The sequence below is a fragment of the Copidosoma floridanum genome, unplaced genomic scaffold (genome assembly GCF_036245765.1).
Source record: "Copidosoma floridanum isolate Cflo_tuat_1 unplaced genomic scaffold, Cflo_Japanese_pri ptg000004l, whole genome shotgun sequence".
Classification (NCBI taxonomy): domain Eukaryota; kingdom Metazoa; phylum Arthropoda; class Insecta; order Hymenoptera; family Encyrtidae; genus Copidosoma; species Copidosoma floridanum.
The window spans coordinates 16,784,828-16,803,727 of NW_028321881.1; the positions used below are offsets into that span (position 1 = coordinate 16,784,828).

At 30.0% G+C, this 18,900-nt stretch overlaps 1 protein-coding gene across 1 annotated transcript in view; it reads right to left on the minus strand.

The window, feature by feature from the left end:
• Positions 1–18,900, minus strand: part of Apoltp (Apolipoprotein lipid transfer particle) — a 2,496,658-nt gene that overhangs the window by 1,753,292 nt on the left and 724,466 nt on the right. Inside the window, exon 11 of the mRNA XM_089596186.1 lies at positions 13,017–13,439. Coding sequence (XP_089452312.1) covers positions 13,017–13,439 — 423 coding nt within the window. The remainder of the gene's footprint in view (positions 1–13,016; positions 13,440–18,900) is intronic.

The window sequence follows — 18,900 nt, forward strand, 5'->3', positions numbered from 1 at the left end:
ACTAAAAATCTACACATTATGTTTAAACAAATTTATATTTATGTTTGAAAATTTAAATTAAAGTGTTATTATCTCATAGCCAAACTGTATTTATCTATCTGTAAAATTAAGGGGCTTTTATAATACAACTTCTTATAAAAAAAATTACTTGTGGCTTTAATAAATATTATAAAAAAAATTATTTAAAATGTATTATTTTTTCATGTATAAACATAATAGCTTTTAATTAATCGCCATAAATATTGCAATTTATCCATAAGAGTTATCAAGTAAAGTCAATAAATTATATTATAATCTCTTTCCAAACAATATATTGTATTTTAGTATTTTTTTGCTTTTCTACTAAAATAAGCAAATTATTTTTAACTTTGCATTTCGATAAAGCCACATATAATTGACCATCAGAAAATAAAGGTTTTTTTAAATACAAGGGAACATTGTCATAACTTTGACCTTGAGATTTAATAAATGTCATAGCAAATGCCACAGTGATTGGAAATTGTTTACAATATGAAATAAAAGGTGATGTTGACCAGTTTTCTGTGTCTAAAGTTATACTTGGAATGAAGACTCTATTTCCGATTTTTTCTCTTATAATTATTTATCCTTCTATATTATACTGTAATCATTTTGTGATTCGTAAACGTGTTCCATTACAAAGTCCATCTGATATGCTTAAATTTTTCAGTAACATCACTATTGTACCAATTTTTAGATTTAGTTCATGTCGTGATTATCCTTCACGAATACTGTTCAACATTTCCACCGAAAAATTTAAATAAATATTATCGTCCGATTAATCAACTCCTTTATAAGTTGCGTTATTAATACTATAATTTTTTATTTCTCTAGTTAATTTTTTAAGAATTTTTTATTACTAAAATAAGAGGTGTACTCATTGTGCAATGTAATTATCACACTATTCATCCAACAATTGTAGATATTAGAAAATATTCGAGAACATACATCATTTGAGATCCAATTTTAAGGAATGTTAAAAATATTCCTTTCCCCTTTCCCAATTTCCAATAATAATTTTGAAAATCCTTTATCGTTGGGACGAATATCGATCTCTTATCTTACAATTTTGAATGAGTTCCATAAAAATGAAGATTTAATAGTTTGTTTAATTACAATTTTTTTAAGTACCGTTTTTTATCACTGGAGAAAACTGACGAAAATTACCTCCTAAAATAATTTATTTCTTTTTCAAACATTTTTCAGGATTTCATAAATTTCTCAACGTTCTGTCTACTATTTCCAATGCTTTTTTTGGAATCATTGTAGCGTCATCCTAAATAATTAAATTAACTTCTCCCAGTTTTTTTTTTTAAGATTCGAATTCTAAAAATGCACTCTCTATTAAATTAAGATTAAAAAGAAGTCAAAGAGTTCTATGACTCGTAATTCCCTTTCGAAGCAAAATTGATGCTATGCCAGTCCATGCAATTGACATGATTTTTCATTTTGAGAAATAAAACAATAAATCAACGTTTTGTATACATAAGTTTTTCCTGGCTTTCTGGGACTATTTATAAAGAAAATGTTATTTTTTTGTTCGCAAACAATATGAAATATATTTTTCTGGTTCTTATTCAAAGATTTAAACATAGAGTTAAACATTATTTTACTGAAACGTATTTCATTATCTAAATCTTCTTTTTCACCCTTAATTTTTTTGGTGTGTGTCAAATAAAGCATTTACATAATTTATCTTCTGAAACTAAAATTTGTTCAATATGTAAAAGAGCTAAGTTATCTTTATTATATGGCAAACCCTTCGCAAAAAATTTTTTGTATTTATTTCATATTTTATATCTTTAAACGTCTTCTGGAATTAAGAACCAAGCAAAAAATTGTCCTAATTAATACGGAAACATAACAGCCATCACTTCTTTAGAAATGTCATCGATTTTTCTATCATTGTTTTTTAACCCATTGCAATTGCAGTACCTTTTCAAGTTTCATTAGTTACTACTTTATATGTTTTGATGTCTTTGAACGATGTTGAACCAATTATTTTATTTAAAACAAGTTGAAAAGAAAAACTTTTATGATCTTTTGGAGAAACAATGTTTAATCTACCTATTGCGGTATTTTTTATTACATTTTTTTTTCTTTGCCAAATTTTTAATTTAATTTAAAAATGTAGTATTCTGGATGGCCTACATACTTCATGGATTTTGCAGAGTCATCATAATTATTTAATTCAAAACAAGCTGTTAAGTGTGTCTCGTAGTTTTTATAACAGTTTCAAAAATTTACAATTTACAACTGTATGACTTTTACCACAAATTGGGAGTTCTTGCCATCTCCAAGCTGCTTTCATTGGACCTACATATATATATTCACGTAACTATTAATTAAATAAAATGTTTCTTTATCTTGGTCTTTTAATTTTTGAATCTTACTGTATGCTCTGTTACTACTCTAATTAGTGCACAGAATTCAACGTTGATATGACATGTATATTTTACTAACAAAAATGTACTATACGGACTGACCATTGAATTAATTATCTACAAAAATTTCATTTTTTCTTCAAATTTTATATACATGTTGTTTGAAAATATAATTCATTCTTTTATATTCAGGGTAACCATTTGTTTAAAATAAAGTTACATTTGTAAAGGATTTGGGGAAATTTTTTGTCCATTTTCTTTTAATCATACAAGGACTTTGTTCTGTATAAGGTCTATGAAGCATGTGTTTAATCACTAATTTGGTCAGCTTCGTATTACCCAAAGAAACTTCAGCTGAAATGATTGCATTAATTTGTTTAGGTGTAACAATTTCTTTATTTGAATGCTAAGTTATTAAAATATGTGCATAAAGTAGACCACGTTTTTTAAATTTGATGGTATAGACGTATACTAATACTTTACCAAATATATCGTTTTTAATAATGTCATCAGAAACCGACATTAATTTCAAGTGAAATAGTCAAACAGTTAAGGTTGGAATATCATTTGGTGTTGTGTTTATAGAAAATTTTTATAAACTTAACTTCAATTCTTTCCATTTAACAAATCTGGTCTACCACATTTCCTCATTATAGACATTGCATCTTGATAATGTTTCTGCGGATATCTTAAACTTCCAATGAATGTAGATAAGAGTACAAAAAGATTTCTAATTTTTTTCTTTGTCTTAAAATTTTTTGAAATTTTGCTGCACTATTATCGATTGTTCTAAGAAAATTTAATAGAAGTAATACAGATATATTTCAAGTAATTAAAGATTTACGGAAAAAACTTTCAAACTTTTACGCCAGGGGTTGGTGCGTGGAGGGTGCAGGGGGGCAAAGCTAGTACATACATATATATATATATACACACATAATGTTGGAGTCTGTTGCGTAGCTTGTCTTGTAGTTTCCCCCTCCACCACTGGCGTTATGTTGCTCTTCCACAATCACCATGGCCTAATGCCCCCATACAACAGCGTGAGCTGCGCTTCCCTCACCACCTTTATCCTAGGGGACTTTAGGGTGATTCCAGAACCTTTATAGTCTATCTACGATCTGAACAAAAATTATTTTGATAAGAAGTTTTTTATTCTAAGGAGTATACGAAATAGGTGTAAAATTGTACTAATAACATTTAACATTACGTGTCAATGCCCTATACGGTGTTTCATTGAGTGAGTCTCAGGGAAAGTCAAGACGAGGGGGAGGGGTCACTAGTTCCTTACACGGTGCATTTCATTTAGTATAGCTCAATATTTATTGGCAACCTATATTTCATATTATAACATTATATTTACTGTAGCTGAAAAAATAGATACCATGCTCAGAGAAAAATAAACAGCTTTCAACTCTTAGTAACAGTGTATTTGGAAAAAGACGTTTGTTTTTTTATAATTAATGATAGACTGGTCTTTTTTCACTTTTGATTGACAGTAACTAAAAATAAGCACATAGTAAAATCAGTGTCATGGCAACAAGAACAAAGGAAAAATAAAAAAGAAGTATAGCTCAAATGAATCTAGCTATGGTTTGCGAGAGGAAATAATCCCTTCGCTCAATCACCCATTCTAGTAAATAGAACATCACCCCGTTGGGCTACCTTAAACTGAAGCTGTCATATACGTCTTGCTGATTACTTTAGAAAAACTTCTCTCAGTTACCTTTTATTCTACACCTGCTTATCAATTCGCCTTCTCTTTATCTTCCTCTCTCATTTTCTCTCTCTCTCTCTCTCTCTCTGTCTCTCTGTCTCTCTTACCACTGACTTATCATTCAATTACAATTTTCTTTTACTTTTGTTACTTTTTCCTGAATTTATTAACAATAAAAGAAACTGTTAAAAAAAAAAAAACACTTTAAATATAATAACTTAACCATCGGAAACATTCTCCTCCCACACGAAATTTCAGGTTCATCTACTTTAGTGAAGAGCACCAGTTTTTTTGTAGATCTTCAAAATGTACCAGTAGCCAATCGTACTCCAGCCACTCTTATCTCCTTATTTATACCTGGCTTTACACGCGTTATAATACTTTTTCCATTGATTACGCTGTAATCTATCTTCTAATACAAGACAATCTCTCCAGTTTTTTAAAAAAAATCTGACGTTTCTTGTTACTTTTTTGTGGAATCAGTGTAGAAAGATACTGTCTCAATCACCTATTGCAAAAATAATCTGCATAATGTTGAGACACATGCCAATGTTTACTTGAGCAATTTACATTTTTACTAAATTAACCAAATCTTACCTCACCTGAGGATGTCCCAATTGAAAAGTGATTGGGTGTAAGCGCTTCTTTACCTCACGGATCTATAGACACGTGTGTAAAGGGCCTTGAATTTAAATAATGTTTAACTTTAGCTAAGACCGTTAATAATGTTTCTTCTGTCATGCATTGACTTTTTAGAACAGCAGTTAAGATTATTTTTACAGAACGAGTTAACCTTTGCTAAGCACCACCTGGAAGATAAGAAATGAGCTCAATATCTTTTTTCAGTGTTAGTTTAATCAAATTACTCGCTTTAATTTCGTTAATTACATTTTTAATTTAACACTCATCTGTCTTATATTTTTTCTATTGTCAGAATAAATTTTTGGAGGGTGGCCTTTGTGAGCAATAAATCACATTAAAGCCAAAATAGCGGAATTTGTAATGAGTGAGTAAGCTAATTAAATGTGGGCTGGTCTAGTTGTGATGCAGGTCAACAAAACTCTTTTACATTAAATTGTCTAACTGACTCTCAGAACGTTAGATACCCTCTTCATCTAGGTAACGGCTAAAATTTGAAATATAGCTATTGTTTAAGATAGAGCCTTCATTTTTAAGAGATTTTATTTCAATTAAAAAGGTATCTAATTGACTTCATTTTGCGCATAACTCTTTTGCTTTTATAAGTCTTTGTAACAGTAAATGTCCAAAATGGTGCATTTTAGAACTTATTCTGTAAACATGTGACCATAAATAAAAGCCGTTCGCATGTACAAAATATCAAAAAATTAGTGAAAAGGTGTTGGCTACAGATATTTGTTACAACATTCTGATTTTCTAAAAGTTCTAAATTAAAGTTGGACCAACTATTTGCATGGACTTTCTTTGGCTATTGATTTTCTTCTTTGTGCAACAACATCAGAACTAATAGCCATCTTTAGACTCCCTTTATTTAGACCATGGGGTGCATATCTAGTTTCATCGTCCGTGGAGTTCTCTTTCGATGGTACCTATTTCCATTCTGTAAAATTGGATTTTTCTTCAATCTCGCACAAACGGCTATTAATAAAGACTTTGAAATCACGTGGTTCTTGCCTATAAATTCCAACAAAATCTCCAAATCTGACTAAAATATTCCTTTGTAAGTCTTGATACTATGTTGAGCGCTTACTCATTTAGCTACTTGAATGGCTAACACTCCTGCTGGCAGTTTCAGTCGCAGAATTGTTATTCTTTTACTTTGTGCAACTTGATTTTTTGCCATTTTAATTGAGGTGTAACATTAATTATTTGGTAGAAAAAATCTCCTGTAAGTTACTGTAGTGTAAGTTCGTGAACTAGCAACACAAAAAAAGGCAATTCTGCATCATCGCTTTGATAATTTACCAATTTATAACAACGGTCAACTTGGCAGTGTTTTAATTTATAAGATTCACGTAATTAATCACTGTTGTCAATAAATAAATTCTAAGTCATGTGTCTCTTCATCTTAGTTAATCCTGCTTGACCAAATTTTCTGCATCAATACATGGAACTAAATAGTCATAGGGGTTACAAGGCCTAAAGGTTATAAAAGTGACATTATTATCACTGAAATTTCACCTTTCGTTATAATTTCTGCACTTTTAATAAATCTGGCGCTATTTTACTAATGTTAACTTTAAGTTCTTATTTATTACCTACATTAGGCCAAAATTGATTTAAAACTTTTTCTATCTCTTCATCTTTTTCTACTAATATAAATTTTTCTGATCTACTAATTTCCTTAGTACCACTCAGATCTAATACGCAGTTATTCGTCCAGCCATGCATTTCCCAATTCGCATATTTATTTATTTCTATTACTTGGACAACTCTTTCTGATATTTCTGTTTCTGATTTACTATAATCTAAATAGTCGTCCATATAACAATTTTCTATTATACACTTCACCGCGTTGGGATATTGAGATAAAAAAAGGCTCGCATTCAAATTTTTGATGAAGAGTGCTATACATCGTGATAATTGAGCGCCGAACAATATTCAGGTCATTACGCATTCTATAGGTTCTAAGTTACCTTCCCTCTTTCGCCAAAAAAAATGTTGCGTGTCTTGATAATCCTTTCTATTTTTAATTTTGAGAAACATGTCTCTTAGACCAGTTTTAAAGGCAAAACAATACTGTCTTAATTTCGTGAGTACACCTAGTAACGATTTTAATAAATTGGGGACAGATAATAGCAGATATTTTAAACCACCAATAAATGTTTTTGCTGCTGCATCGAAAACTAGATTCACTTTACCGAGCTTATTTATATGCTGAGCTTCAAAATGGCGTGAATATTATACGTTTAAATCCCGCAGGCTTTCATAAGTTTTCACGTCATAATTATTTTTAAATAGTCTTCCCCGTTGTCAAACATACATTTTTGCGTATTTCTGATTGTGACTTAGCTTTCTCTCTACAAGCCTGAACCTGTATAGTGCAGTTGATCCTCCAGTCTGGAGCTCCATAATTTGAAGGACAGACGATCCTTCATCTAAAATCGCGTAAATTGATTAAGAAATTTTTAACTTAAAATTTTAAGTGGCACAATTTTTAGCAGGATTTCCGATTCTAGTTAAATTCTATTGATCAATTATTTTTATTCTCTGTAGTTTTGCTATCAATCATAGATTTTGATTACCCTTGTGATTGTTTAAAAGTTATGTCTTTATGCAGCAAAATATGATGATAGCCTTTACACAATTTGTACAACTCGTTTTACATTTCTCATGAATATGACTCTGATTTAAACAGTTGTAGCATAATTTTCGTGCTTTAGTGACTTGCCAACGCTTAAAGGTGGAAGCGTCAATAAACTCTTTTCAATTTTTAATTAAGTGACCCTTTTGATCACAACAAGTACACAAACGAGAAAAATACTTTTGTTCAACGCTTAGAATAATAGGATGTGTCTTTTCAATATTTGTAGCAAAAACTGAAGCTATCTTGATGATTGAATGTCTTGAAAATCTGTCTAACCTTTCATGAGTAGAATTACTAGATTGCTATTTAATTATACCCACAACTAATCATAACTCAGCTTCTGGAAACCAAAAATCAGTTAATTTTTTATAATCGGACTTACTTACTTTTTTCATAGTTGCAGCAAATCAAATATAGTCATGAATCATGGAGTTTAGGAGCTCTCGCATAACAGTATTCGCAAGATTAGCATTGAACAGATATCTTACATTATTTAAAGTTCTCATAGTATTTACAGCATTTTTCAATATTGTCACTGAGTCAATAAAACTCATTTAATTAGTTTCTATACGTGGTAAGTCTTTGATATCGCTTATGATTTTTAATGAGATTATCCGAGGGTTGCCAAAGTGGGCCTATCCAAATTCGTCCCCGTTGTAATAATATCTTTTATCACTTACTAAATTTGCTCCTAAGTTAATAAGGTGTTTCTAATCTTCTACCGAATTCGTTCCCAAGTTAATGAGGTACTACTTATTTTTTACCAAATTCATCCCGAGAGAAACAAGACCATTGTTGACAAACAAAATTGATTCTTCTCTTACACATTGTGAAAATATTTGGGTATTTTTTGTAATTTATATTTGCTTACTTATATTTGTGTACTGGTATTTATGTACTTTTGTCTCCCTGTTACAGTGCACGTAATATAGCACACTTAAGACTTAGCACGAATACACGTATTAGTTCTGTACTAGCCATGCCGTTGCATGGTCTATTATAAACAGTTACGTCAGTTAATTTTGCAACGATAGAATTTAGTTTAACGTAAAAAGGCGAAGCTTATAGAAGAAAGATATAATGAGTGTTCTGCAGCGTACCAACGCTGTTGAAAAATTTTGTGACTATGTATTAAGGAACTATACAATGAATGGGTGTAGAAATTATCTTGATTCGCTCACGTAAAATTATGTAGGGATTTTTGTTGAAGGATCTTGGGTGAGCATATTCCAATATCTACGTAGCAAAAATAAAATAATACATACACACTACAACAGTTTGTATATTTGAATATGCTCACCCAAGATCCTTCAACGAAAATCCCTATATATAATGAATGGTTTGCCACACCCACCAATTATATGGGTAAAATATTCATCGTCCCTATGTTGAACAACAAACGGTTGTGAGTTATTTTACTTTTTTATCAATAGTGCTTTGAATGCCCTTAATCCAATTTTTATTTTTTTCAAAGTAATAACAGATAAATAAACAGACATGTATATCAAAATAAAAATTATGGACAAACAAGCAAAACAAACTGGAAATAAAGAAACACTTTTACGAAAAAAAGTGCTGAGATATCAGCGAGAGAAAATCAATCATTTTGAGTTTGTTAAGAATGTGTCGCTGAAATTTTTACCAACGGATCAAATATAACAAGAAAGATATATGTAACACGAATGTGCACATAAGTCAAAAATAAATGAACTTGCTTATTTATTTACTGCGACCAAAGACATATTTTTTTAAGAACGCCAATTTTGTAAATAAACTGCCAGTTCAAAGCCAGAGAATCACTGTGAATTTTTGGATTTACCACGAAAATTGTGACCAAAGAGACACAAGCAAGTAAATTCTAATTATTACGTGATATCCAAACTAGGATTTTCTTGAATTGTACGAATACATTTTCTATTTTTAATTAACTGTATGCCAGCTCAGACTCCTAGCTCTTTTATTTAATATTTTCAGTAAGAGAAATTGTTTATTTAGGTGTTAAAAAAATATTCTGAAGTTGATATTACAGATGACGACTAAATAGTTATTCCTGTTACAAATATTTATTATAAAAATATGAGTGCTACATAAACGTACAATATTGTGCATAGATAAACAATTTCACGTATATTAATAACAACATACACAAAAAAAAGTAAAGCATTTTTTAAAACCTATTGACTATGGATTAAAAAGACCTTTAGATTTATGATAAAATATTATAGTATACTAATGGAAGATACTTAAATTCTGTTAAAATAGCATGGCATTAGTAAAAGGTTCTGGTTAGCAGTAATAGTATAATACTTACCCATGCCAAAAGTTGAGGCTATTACTGACCCCACTATATGATAGGGCGTGGTCAATAGTAGCTCCACTTTTTGGCCGTGGTAAGTATACTTTTTTTTCTTACGCCTCCGCCGAAAATTTGACACAAAAATTTAAATAATTGTTACTCCTCATTGTACTCATATAAATGATTCTTCTAACCTCTACCTCTGCAGTGGTCACGCTCCTGTAAAGTCGATCATTCCATTTAGAAGTTAATTTATACTGATATTTCTTATTTATTCATGGAAAGACAACAAAAAAATAACTATACCAGAAACTATCGATGATCTCGTACTGTTCAAGCAATAGTGTCTGATCAGGGCATTTAATACATTGCATATTTCACTAAAGCATAATGGTCATGCAATGTCATTTGCTTATTCAAGACATAAATGTGAAAAAAATAACGCTCAAGAAATGAAATAGTTTACTACTTTGACATTATCATATGACGTGTATTATTTAGGTGTGTTGTACACAAGAAAATTTAAATAATTTGTTAACAAATCTTTGTTTGCTTATTTTACTTCAATACATCCAATGATTTCCTGTGTTGCATAAACTGTAAAGGTTATACGTCCGTTAGCCATACATGTATATTATCTACTGCTGCTGCTTCTTCTGTAGCTGCTCCTTGAGAAATAAAAACTATGCAATACTTTGTACGACTAGATAGACCGTAGTATCATGGGCTACGCTAGTGCCACAGTAAGTCACACTTAGGTCCAGTATCACAGCAATAAAACAAAGTTTTTGGTTTAGCAGAAAATCTCTTCTAGTTAAAAACAATGAATTAGAAAGAGAAATGCGAAAAAGTAGATGCTCACCTGAGATAAAAATAAATGAGCTTCTTAGGTTTGTAGCTGAACAAATGTTTTACGTTGCAATCAATACATAATTTAAGTGAAATATGGAAACGAAGTAATCGATTTAATAAAATGAGACTTAAATAACCATTAAACGTGAAAACTTTTACGTATGATTAATAGTTAAAAAATATCCATAACATTTACATAAAAAATGACAAAACTTGATTATCAACAAGTGACTTTACCTAGATTCTATAATCCTCTCTCTTGTAAGAAGTAGATCATATTAATACCTACCCAATGCAATGTATTTATTTATCAGCAATCATGCTTTCTGCTTCTTGAATCCAGTCCCTGAACTCTTAGTGAAAAATTAAACTGAACTTAGACTTTCTAAGAATCCATTAAAAATACTTTTACTTAAACCAGAAGTAAAGATAATGATCAGAGTAGAGCTCTTGGTCAGCCCATGTCTTTTGCTAATACTAAAACATGCGGTAACAGTAAAGAAAAAAATGTATACTCTCAAGAAAAAGAGAAAGGTAGCAAAAAATTTTTGCATGGTGACAAGAGGAACTTAAACGAAATCAATTAAAATGTTGTTCCCTCTTCTTTCCATTTACCAATTAAATTTTTATTAAAACTTCTATAAGACTCGTAAGACTGAATTAATTTTCTATTTGTTACTTAAGAAGAAGTGATCAAACTTTTCACTAGTTCTACGGAGTTCATTAAATTTCTTAAACTTAGCAATTTAGAAGTTATTGAGTACCAAAAAAATTAATTTTTGGCTTATTTTGAATCAAAGCAGGATGTAGAACATTTTGTATTTGATTGAAATTACTAAGTAAATCTTAGTAATATGGTTTAAAAAATCTGGAAAAAATGTCATTACTTAAATTGAATTTAGTTCGCACGTGCGCTTCTCAACCCCTTTAAACCATTTACTATTGTACTATGGGTGCAGTAAGTCCTTTCCCAAAGTCTAATTTATATCGATTTATATGTGGATTAACAAATGAAAACTTCTAATTAACTACAGCACAACTCTGCCAAGTCTGACACAAAAAAGTGTTTCAAATTGTTTGTGTAGTCTTCTTAAAATATTTTGCGATGCGGAGCTTAAAAATGTGTTATTTTTTATCTGACCAGGGTTCACCTATAAAAATGTGCGACCTAGTTTTTGGTACAGTGGTGTATGCCTCTAATTGAACTTCCAACAAATTAAATGTAATAGCACTTAAAAAAAAAATGTTTTAAATTATAGTTCTCAAATCGAAATGATCAAGTTCTTGGGTTGCATCGGTTATATGAAACTTCTAAGGAAAATTTGCCTGACGTTTGGATGGATTCTACAGAAATAATATTGATTTAGCTGAAATCAGAACAATTTTGCTGAAATCAGATTTATTTTGTTAAAATCAGATTGATTTTGCTATAATCAGTAAAATCAAGACATAGCTAGTCATTATGTCTAACTTAATTTAAAAAAATCAGTTTATGGTAAAGTCTATAGGAAAACTGATATCCTGAAATAAGAGATCATGTATCAACTTATTATTGGAGTCAATTGATGTATTAATTGTAACAACAAAACAATTATCACAAAATTTGCAGATTTTTCAGTTCACCGTACGGATTGAAAACTGATTTTTAATAATAAACTAAGTCATTTACCATGTCAGCTTCAAAGCCATGTCATTTCCTTTAGCGAGAAGAAAGCTGACTTCTAATTTTGTAGTTGTATATTGGGGATATAATTGTAGTAAGTAATTACATATAATAACTGAGTAAGAGCAAACTGATATTTCAAAATAAATCTTAAGGAATTTAAGCAATTCAGTATGATACTGTGCGATAAGGCAGGTTAGAGTACAGAAGCGTTAGATGGCTTCCAAGAAGTTATCCTAAGATAAGTACATGTTTAAAAAATTTTATATTTCCTCCTATTTTCAAGCATTTGATACATGTATAAAAATGTGAAGCAAAGATACGTTTTAAGACATTTGAGTATTTTATGTATATTAAGAAAAATTTTATGCTCGCCTATAATTGATGTCGAAAATAATTTATTGCAATATTACAAGTTTTATGGAATTTATAAAAAATCAATTGAAAAAAATGTGACAAAATATGTATAGAGTAAGCAGAAAATAATAAAACAAAATCCGCTCTGAGTAAAATGGTAAGAATTAAAACTTTATAACTTGCATAAAAGCAATAGGATTGTAAAAGGTTCAGAGCTAAAGTTTTTGGTGATTTATAAAAACCATGCAAAAGTAGTCAAAGGGTCGTGAAAAAATGTATGGAACACAATACTTTCACAACGTTAAAGTAATGACATAGAATGCAAAAACATAAATCATTGATAAACCAATAGCATTAATAAAATATAAACCAAATATGTTTATCTTAAATATCTTAATTCATAAGGTTTAATGTTTTCAATAATTTACAGAAAAAAAAGTTACCATCACTCTCGAAGAAAGACTTGGAATACGTTGCTATAAATTGAGCTGTAAGCTTGTGTTTTTCTAAATCAAACAGATGTGGTTTTGTATTAACTTCAATTTGAAATTCTATATGTCCTAGTGTATGTTGATATCTTAAGCCAGCAACTAAATTCAACTTTGAATAAGTAGTAGAATAAAGTTTTATATCAGCTGCCTTATATGTCATTGTTTTAGATGAACGATTGATTAACGAAAATTCTGTTTGTAACACTTCAGCTTTCGACTTTTTGTTAACAGTGTACTCAACCTTAATGTTACCAGATATGCTTGAATTTCCTTTTAACGCATATCCAAAGGCGTGACTTGAAATATTTTTTGTCTCGAAATACAAATCAATATCGCTTTGACTGTTGTTCAATTTATCTTGAAATTGTAAGATTCCTGAAAATTATTTAAAGTTTAAGTAAACGGAAGAATGAATAATTTTGAAAGGATAATTACAATAATGCTTAAACAATTTTAAGTGTGTTAATTTTTTGGGCCTATCCATGCTTATAAAAAGGTATCGGTGATATTTTTTGACCACTATTTATTTTTCAAAGAATTTGGAAACTATGTCAGACTTAATAGATGCAACTATTAGAAAGACTCAAAAACGAGTGTTCATTTATTTAAAATACATTACGATACTGACAAATCAAAAAAAAAAAAAAAAAAAAAAAAACATGATAGTTGATTGAAACCCAAAATCTGCTGGTTGAAGACAAAAACAACTATATCGAAATATTTAACATGCTTTAATAAAATAACGAGGATAATTTTTATCTGTTTGTGGTAAATAAAGGGATGGCGAGGTCCATAGTTAATTTTTCCTTCTTTTACATTGTATTTTAGTAAATTAGTAATTCCTTCTTAATTAGCAATACATAAACCGTCTGATATACTTAAATTTCTAATTGGCATTACTATTAAGTACTTTTTACACTGAGTTTATGTCGTGTTAAACCTTCACGCATTCCATTTCAAATTCCATGGAAAGTTAGTTTATAAATATAATTGTCTGACTTATCAACCTTTTCATGCGATACGTTATGATTGCTGTACCATGTTTTGAGTTTCAATAATTAACATTTGACAGATTCTTTTATCCTAGGAACTGTTACACTTATAATATTTTATGAGCATAATTTTTATGATTTCTGAAATAATGATAATAATAATTTTATCATTATTTTTATGAATGTAAGAATTTCCATGCTGCGTACACCTCTTAAATTTCTGTTAAACACTTTTGATACTTTTTTTAAAACTCATTAAAGCTTTATTGTAAGTTATTGATCATCTTTTTGTAATTGTTTATTGCAGAAGTCAATCATTTCTTTACTAAAACATATTTTTTAATTGATAAAATTTTCTGTATCTCTAAGTCATTTCAGTATAGAAAGATGAAAATATTCACATGATTTATCTATTTATTCTAGAATTAAGTTAAAATAGAAAGGAGCGAGATCATTTCTATTATTAACAAAATCTATTGTAGTATATTTTTAGTACTTGTTTAGTACTTTATTACCTTAAATATTTTCAATAATTAATGACCTCGCAAAAAAACTTCTTAGTTATGAAACCTAAAAGTAATTGCTATTTTAAAAGTATTATTAATTTAAGAATAATGATCAAGTAAACTCATTGTAATTGCAGTATCCTGAAGCGTTTGGTATTTAGTTGCAGTTTTTAGAGATATTTTGTTGACTTCACCATTTGCAATCATTTTTATTACATTTCCTCTCATTACCCAAATTGTTATCAGAAATTTAATATTCAGAAATGCTCTCACACTTCATAGATTTTGGAAAATAATAATAGCTGTTTTATTAGATTTAGGCTGTTAGTTGTGTTTAATAGTCTTATACCACTTTAAAAATTATTTTCATTAAATATTAGTATTTGAAACTCAACACAACTTCTTAAATATTTAAATTTTTCTGTTTCTTCATCTTTTCATTTTTAAACTTTAGTGTACGCACTACCACTTTCTCGATGAATAGAATCATAAATATATTTTTTGCTTATAATTAATGGATGACATTTAACGTTGGTATATCGCTTACGTATCATCAATTATAATTCATTATAAGGTTCAACCATTTGATTATTTACTTAAATGTTATCATTTGTACAAGTTTTGTGAATATGTTTATCAGATACAAAATTTGATTTCTCATACTGTGGGTAACCGTTTATTTGCGTTGTATTTTTAAATGTAGTACGTATGTCGAAGATTTTGGAAAATTTTTTGTATACTTCTGATAAGAGTAATCCATACGAAGACCAAGTTTTATATGAAGATCGTGTTACATCAGTGTATCCACATTAATTTTTTTCCCCTCTTTCTTCAAAACTTTCCGTGACCATTTAAGAACACTGAACGCAAGGGCCAATGTGCATCTGAAAAGAGGTAAATTACCTACAAGATTGCTCGTAGCTAAGGTACTACGACCATGCATGACTCACATACATGCACGCTGGCCCATGCTGACCGGAAAAAAAATCAAATAAAATACTTTTCAAAGCGTAAAATAATAAAATAGCTTTAAAGAACTAACAGATGCAAAAGGTTGTCTAGGAACAGTTGCGCCGGGAGATAAAATCAAGACAAGTAGACCAAGATAGAGTTAATGTATAGTTTATCAGCAACCACAATATGAGTAATTATGTTAACTACTGTAAACCTAACAAAGCGAAATTATTAGTTTTTCGCTCGTTTTTGATACACGAGTTGCCAAGCTACCCTCTTATACCACAGAATTTTTATACCATTTGCAAAAACCTAATTTTGGTAATCCGGACAAATGTCGCTACTTTTCAATATGTAAAGGAAAGCGGAAAAGTTGAGCCAACAGTCAACAATAGCTCCTTCCCCTTTTTCTGACTCAGATATGTCGAGAGAGAGTTTGTACGACCGAGCCAATATAAGTAACGGAATTTTTAAATCCCCAGGGCACCACGTGCCGACGTCCTCTTCAACGAGTAAGCAAAAGGAAGAATGAGCATTAATCATGCTACTTACATTTCGAAATACATCTATAGCTAACAATAACCGACAAGCTAAGTTAACAACTACTCTTTCCGACTATGAACTTGTTCGATTAATGCATCTGGCAACTCTAGCAACTATTATAGTTATTTATGTGTAAAAATTACTATTACAAACCCTATTATTAATATAGCAACGCAGTGAACGATTATTCAGTCAACACCTACATGAAATGTTGGGCGATTTTCATTGCTCTTGTTGCAATAAATTTGATTGAATAAACGATTAGTTCTTAGTGCAAGTAAATTTTAGCAATATTTCATCCTAATTTTAATATTTAATAACATGGAAAATCTGTAACATCTTAATGTAAAAGAGAAAGGAAGGGTGCAAGTGAGTGAATCACCTTCCGCTCTCTTGACACATGTAGAAAATTCTAGCCAGAGGTGGGAAGTGCCAATTTTAAGTGGCTAAACTAGAGCAACTCCAGCCAATTAGATCTTGGGCTATTGTCTTTTCCCGCAAAATTTTCTGCGACAAGCTTTCCTGCGTTGTTTTCCAGCCAGCACGTGGTCGAGGTCCACTACTCCTTATAAAAAGAGCCTGGAGGCACAGTGATGCATAGTTACAGTCCAGTTTCACCCTCAAACGGTTGACTAGATAGTTAGAGTCTACCTCTGCTATTTCACGGTCTTCCACGAGTGTGGTTTTAAATCTTCGATGTCGGACACTTTGCGCTAGTTCGGTTTGCTGTACGTTTCATACCGAAAATAAAAGTGAGTCAAATTTAAATACTAAAGTGACAAGTCTTTTTTTCCTCTCAGTTTCAACATGGACGTTTTTTTTAGAGTTTGAAATTCAGTATCGGTAAAATACCACGCTATGAGATTTAATTAACAAAGGAATTATTCCTTACGTAAAGTCTAGGGCAATCACATTTACTCTGGATGGTACTGGTGGATCCTAGACCGGTCCCGAACTTAAACCATTTTACTTCCTTGCGTAACCTCTAGAGTGTAACTATTTTTGTTCGTTAAGTTACTGGTAACCTCTAGATCGCAAACGGGATACTATTAGACACATCGCATCAGGTATTCTCGATAAATCCGAGGCACGCCGCGAACGAATGCATCACATTATTGTTCAAAAACCACGTCGATTTATTAAAAACGGCCATCCTCGCCCCCTTTCAAATACTCAGACAAGAAATATAACTACCTTTCGGCCCTGCGTCCCACCTACGTGCCCAGTGCGAGTTATGAGTTATTAAGCAAAAGCTTAGACTCGAATAATACGTTCCGCCGACGTAACACTGTAAATGATGTGGTAAAAGACTAATTTTATTCGTTATACAGTATCCGAAAAAATTTACGTAGAAAAAAGTGTATCAATCTATTCAGGCGTTGTACTTTGCTTATAAGATGTAGAGTTATTTAAATGTGTGCATAAGTTAGACCATGTTCCTAAAATTCAACTGTATAGATGTATGGCAACAATCTATCAAAAATATTGTTTTTAGTAGCTCCTAAAATCGATGGTAATTTGAAATGAGATATTCCAATTATAATTCTGTCAATAACATATAGTGTTATATTTTTAAAAATTTCGATAAAACTTACTTTATTTTTTTTCTACTAATAAAAATGTGTTAGTATTATAAATAATCCTGATCTACTACATTTTTTCTCATAATAGCTATTTTATGCTGATTGTGCTTCTACATATGTTTTGAACTGAATGGATTTATATAGTAGTATAAAGACTTCTACAATTTTTTTCCTTCGTTTAGAAACGTTGAGAAGAATTAGATTCTCTATAAGTAATTGCATCTAATAAGCCTTAATGAGATTCAGTCTTAAAACTTACCCTACCATATCCTAAATAATATAAATAAATGTATTTAATTACGATATGAGTATTTATAAATAATTGTTGAGTCAACCTTCCCCCATATTTTAATCGACTAAAATTCTCGTGATCTGATATGTGAGGAAGTCTGTATCCATAATATCAAAACACCATAAGTATTGCATTTTTTTCTAAGCTATTTTTACTGTATCTAGAACAATATTTAAAATATTGGAAAGAAAAGAATAATAGACTTACCATCCTATTAATAGAACAAGAGATTTTTTGTGAAGATGTATTTCAAACACAATTATCTAGTAATTTTTTTGGATATCGATATAAATCAAAACTTCCAGGAAGTCTTGAGTTTAAATCTGTAATAGCAACATGCCTTGGGGTTAATTTTTGTTTGTATGAATTTTAATGTGACTATTTTCGTAAAAAAGTATTTTATAACTTGGTAGTTGAGTCAACGTATGTAATTTAACGTAAATGTTTGTACTAATTCGCTATTCGATATTTTTTTTTTTTTTTTATAATTGTCAAAGTTTTGATACTTTTTTTGATAAGATTAAAGTTCTTTTAAAAATCAATCTACTTAATGTTCCTTACAATGGGGATGTGCTGTGTTTTATATATCTTTATCTATATACAAATTTTTTTTCGATCAGAAATAAAAAAAATATACAAACGTGAATAAAATGCATTTCTTAGAAAAGTTACTTTTAAAATGAGTATGATAATATTCAAAATTTTTCAAAAACTTCCAATAATTTCCGATAAAAGTCAATATTTTTCAATAATATTTATCCAAGTTTAAACTTTTTTCTGATACAATTAATAGTTATTAAAAAATTTCAAAAAATATCAAAAATTACGTAAGCTTATTCAATATTTTTGTCGTAATTGGAATACGCTAAAAATTATCGTGGCACAGATTTTAATCACTGACACCATATCAATCACTATTTGTTGTTACAAAAATGTACCTACAGAATCTTTTGAGTTCAAAATCAC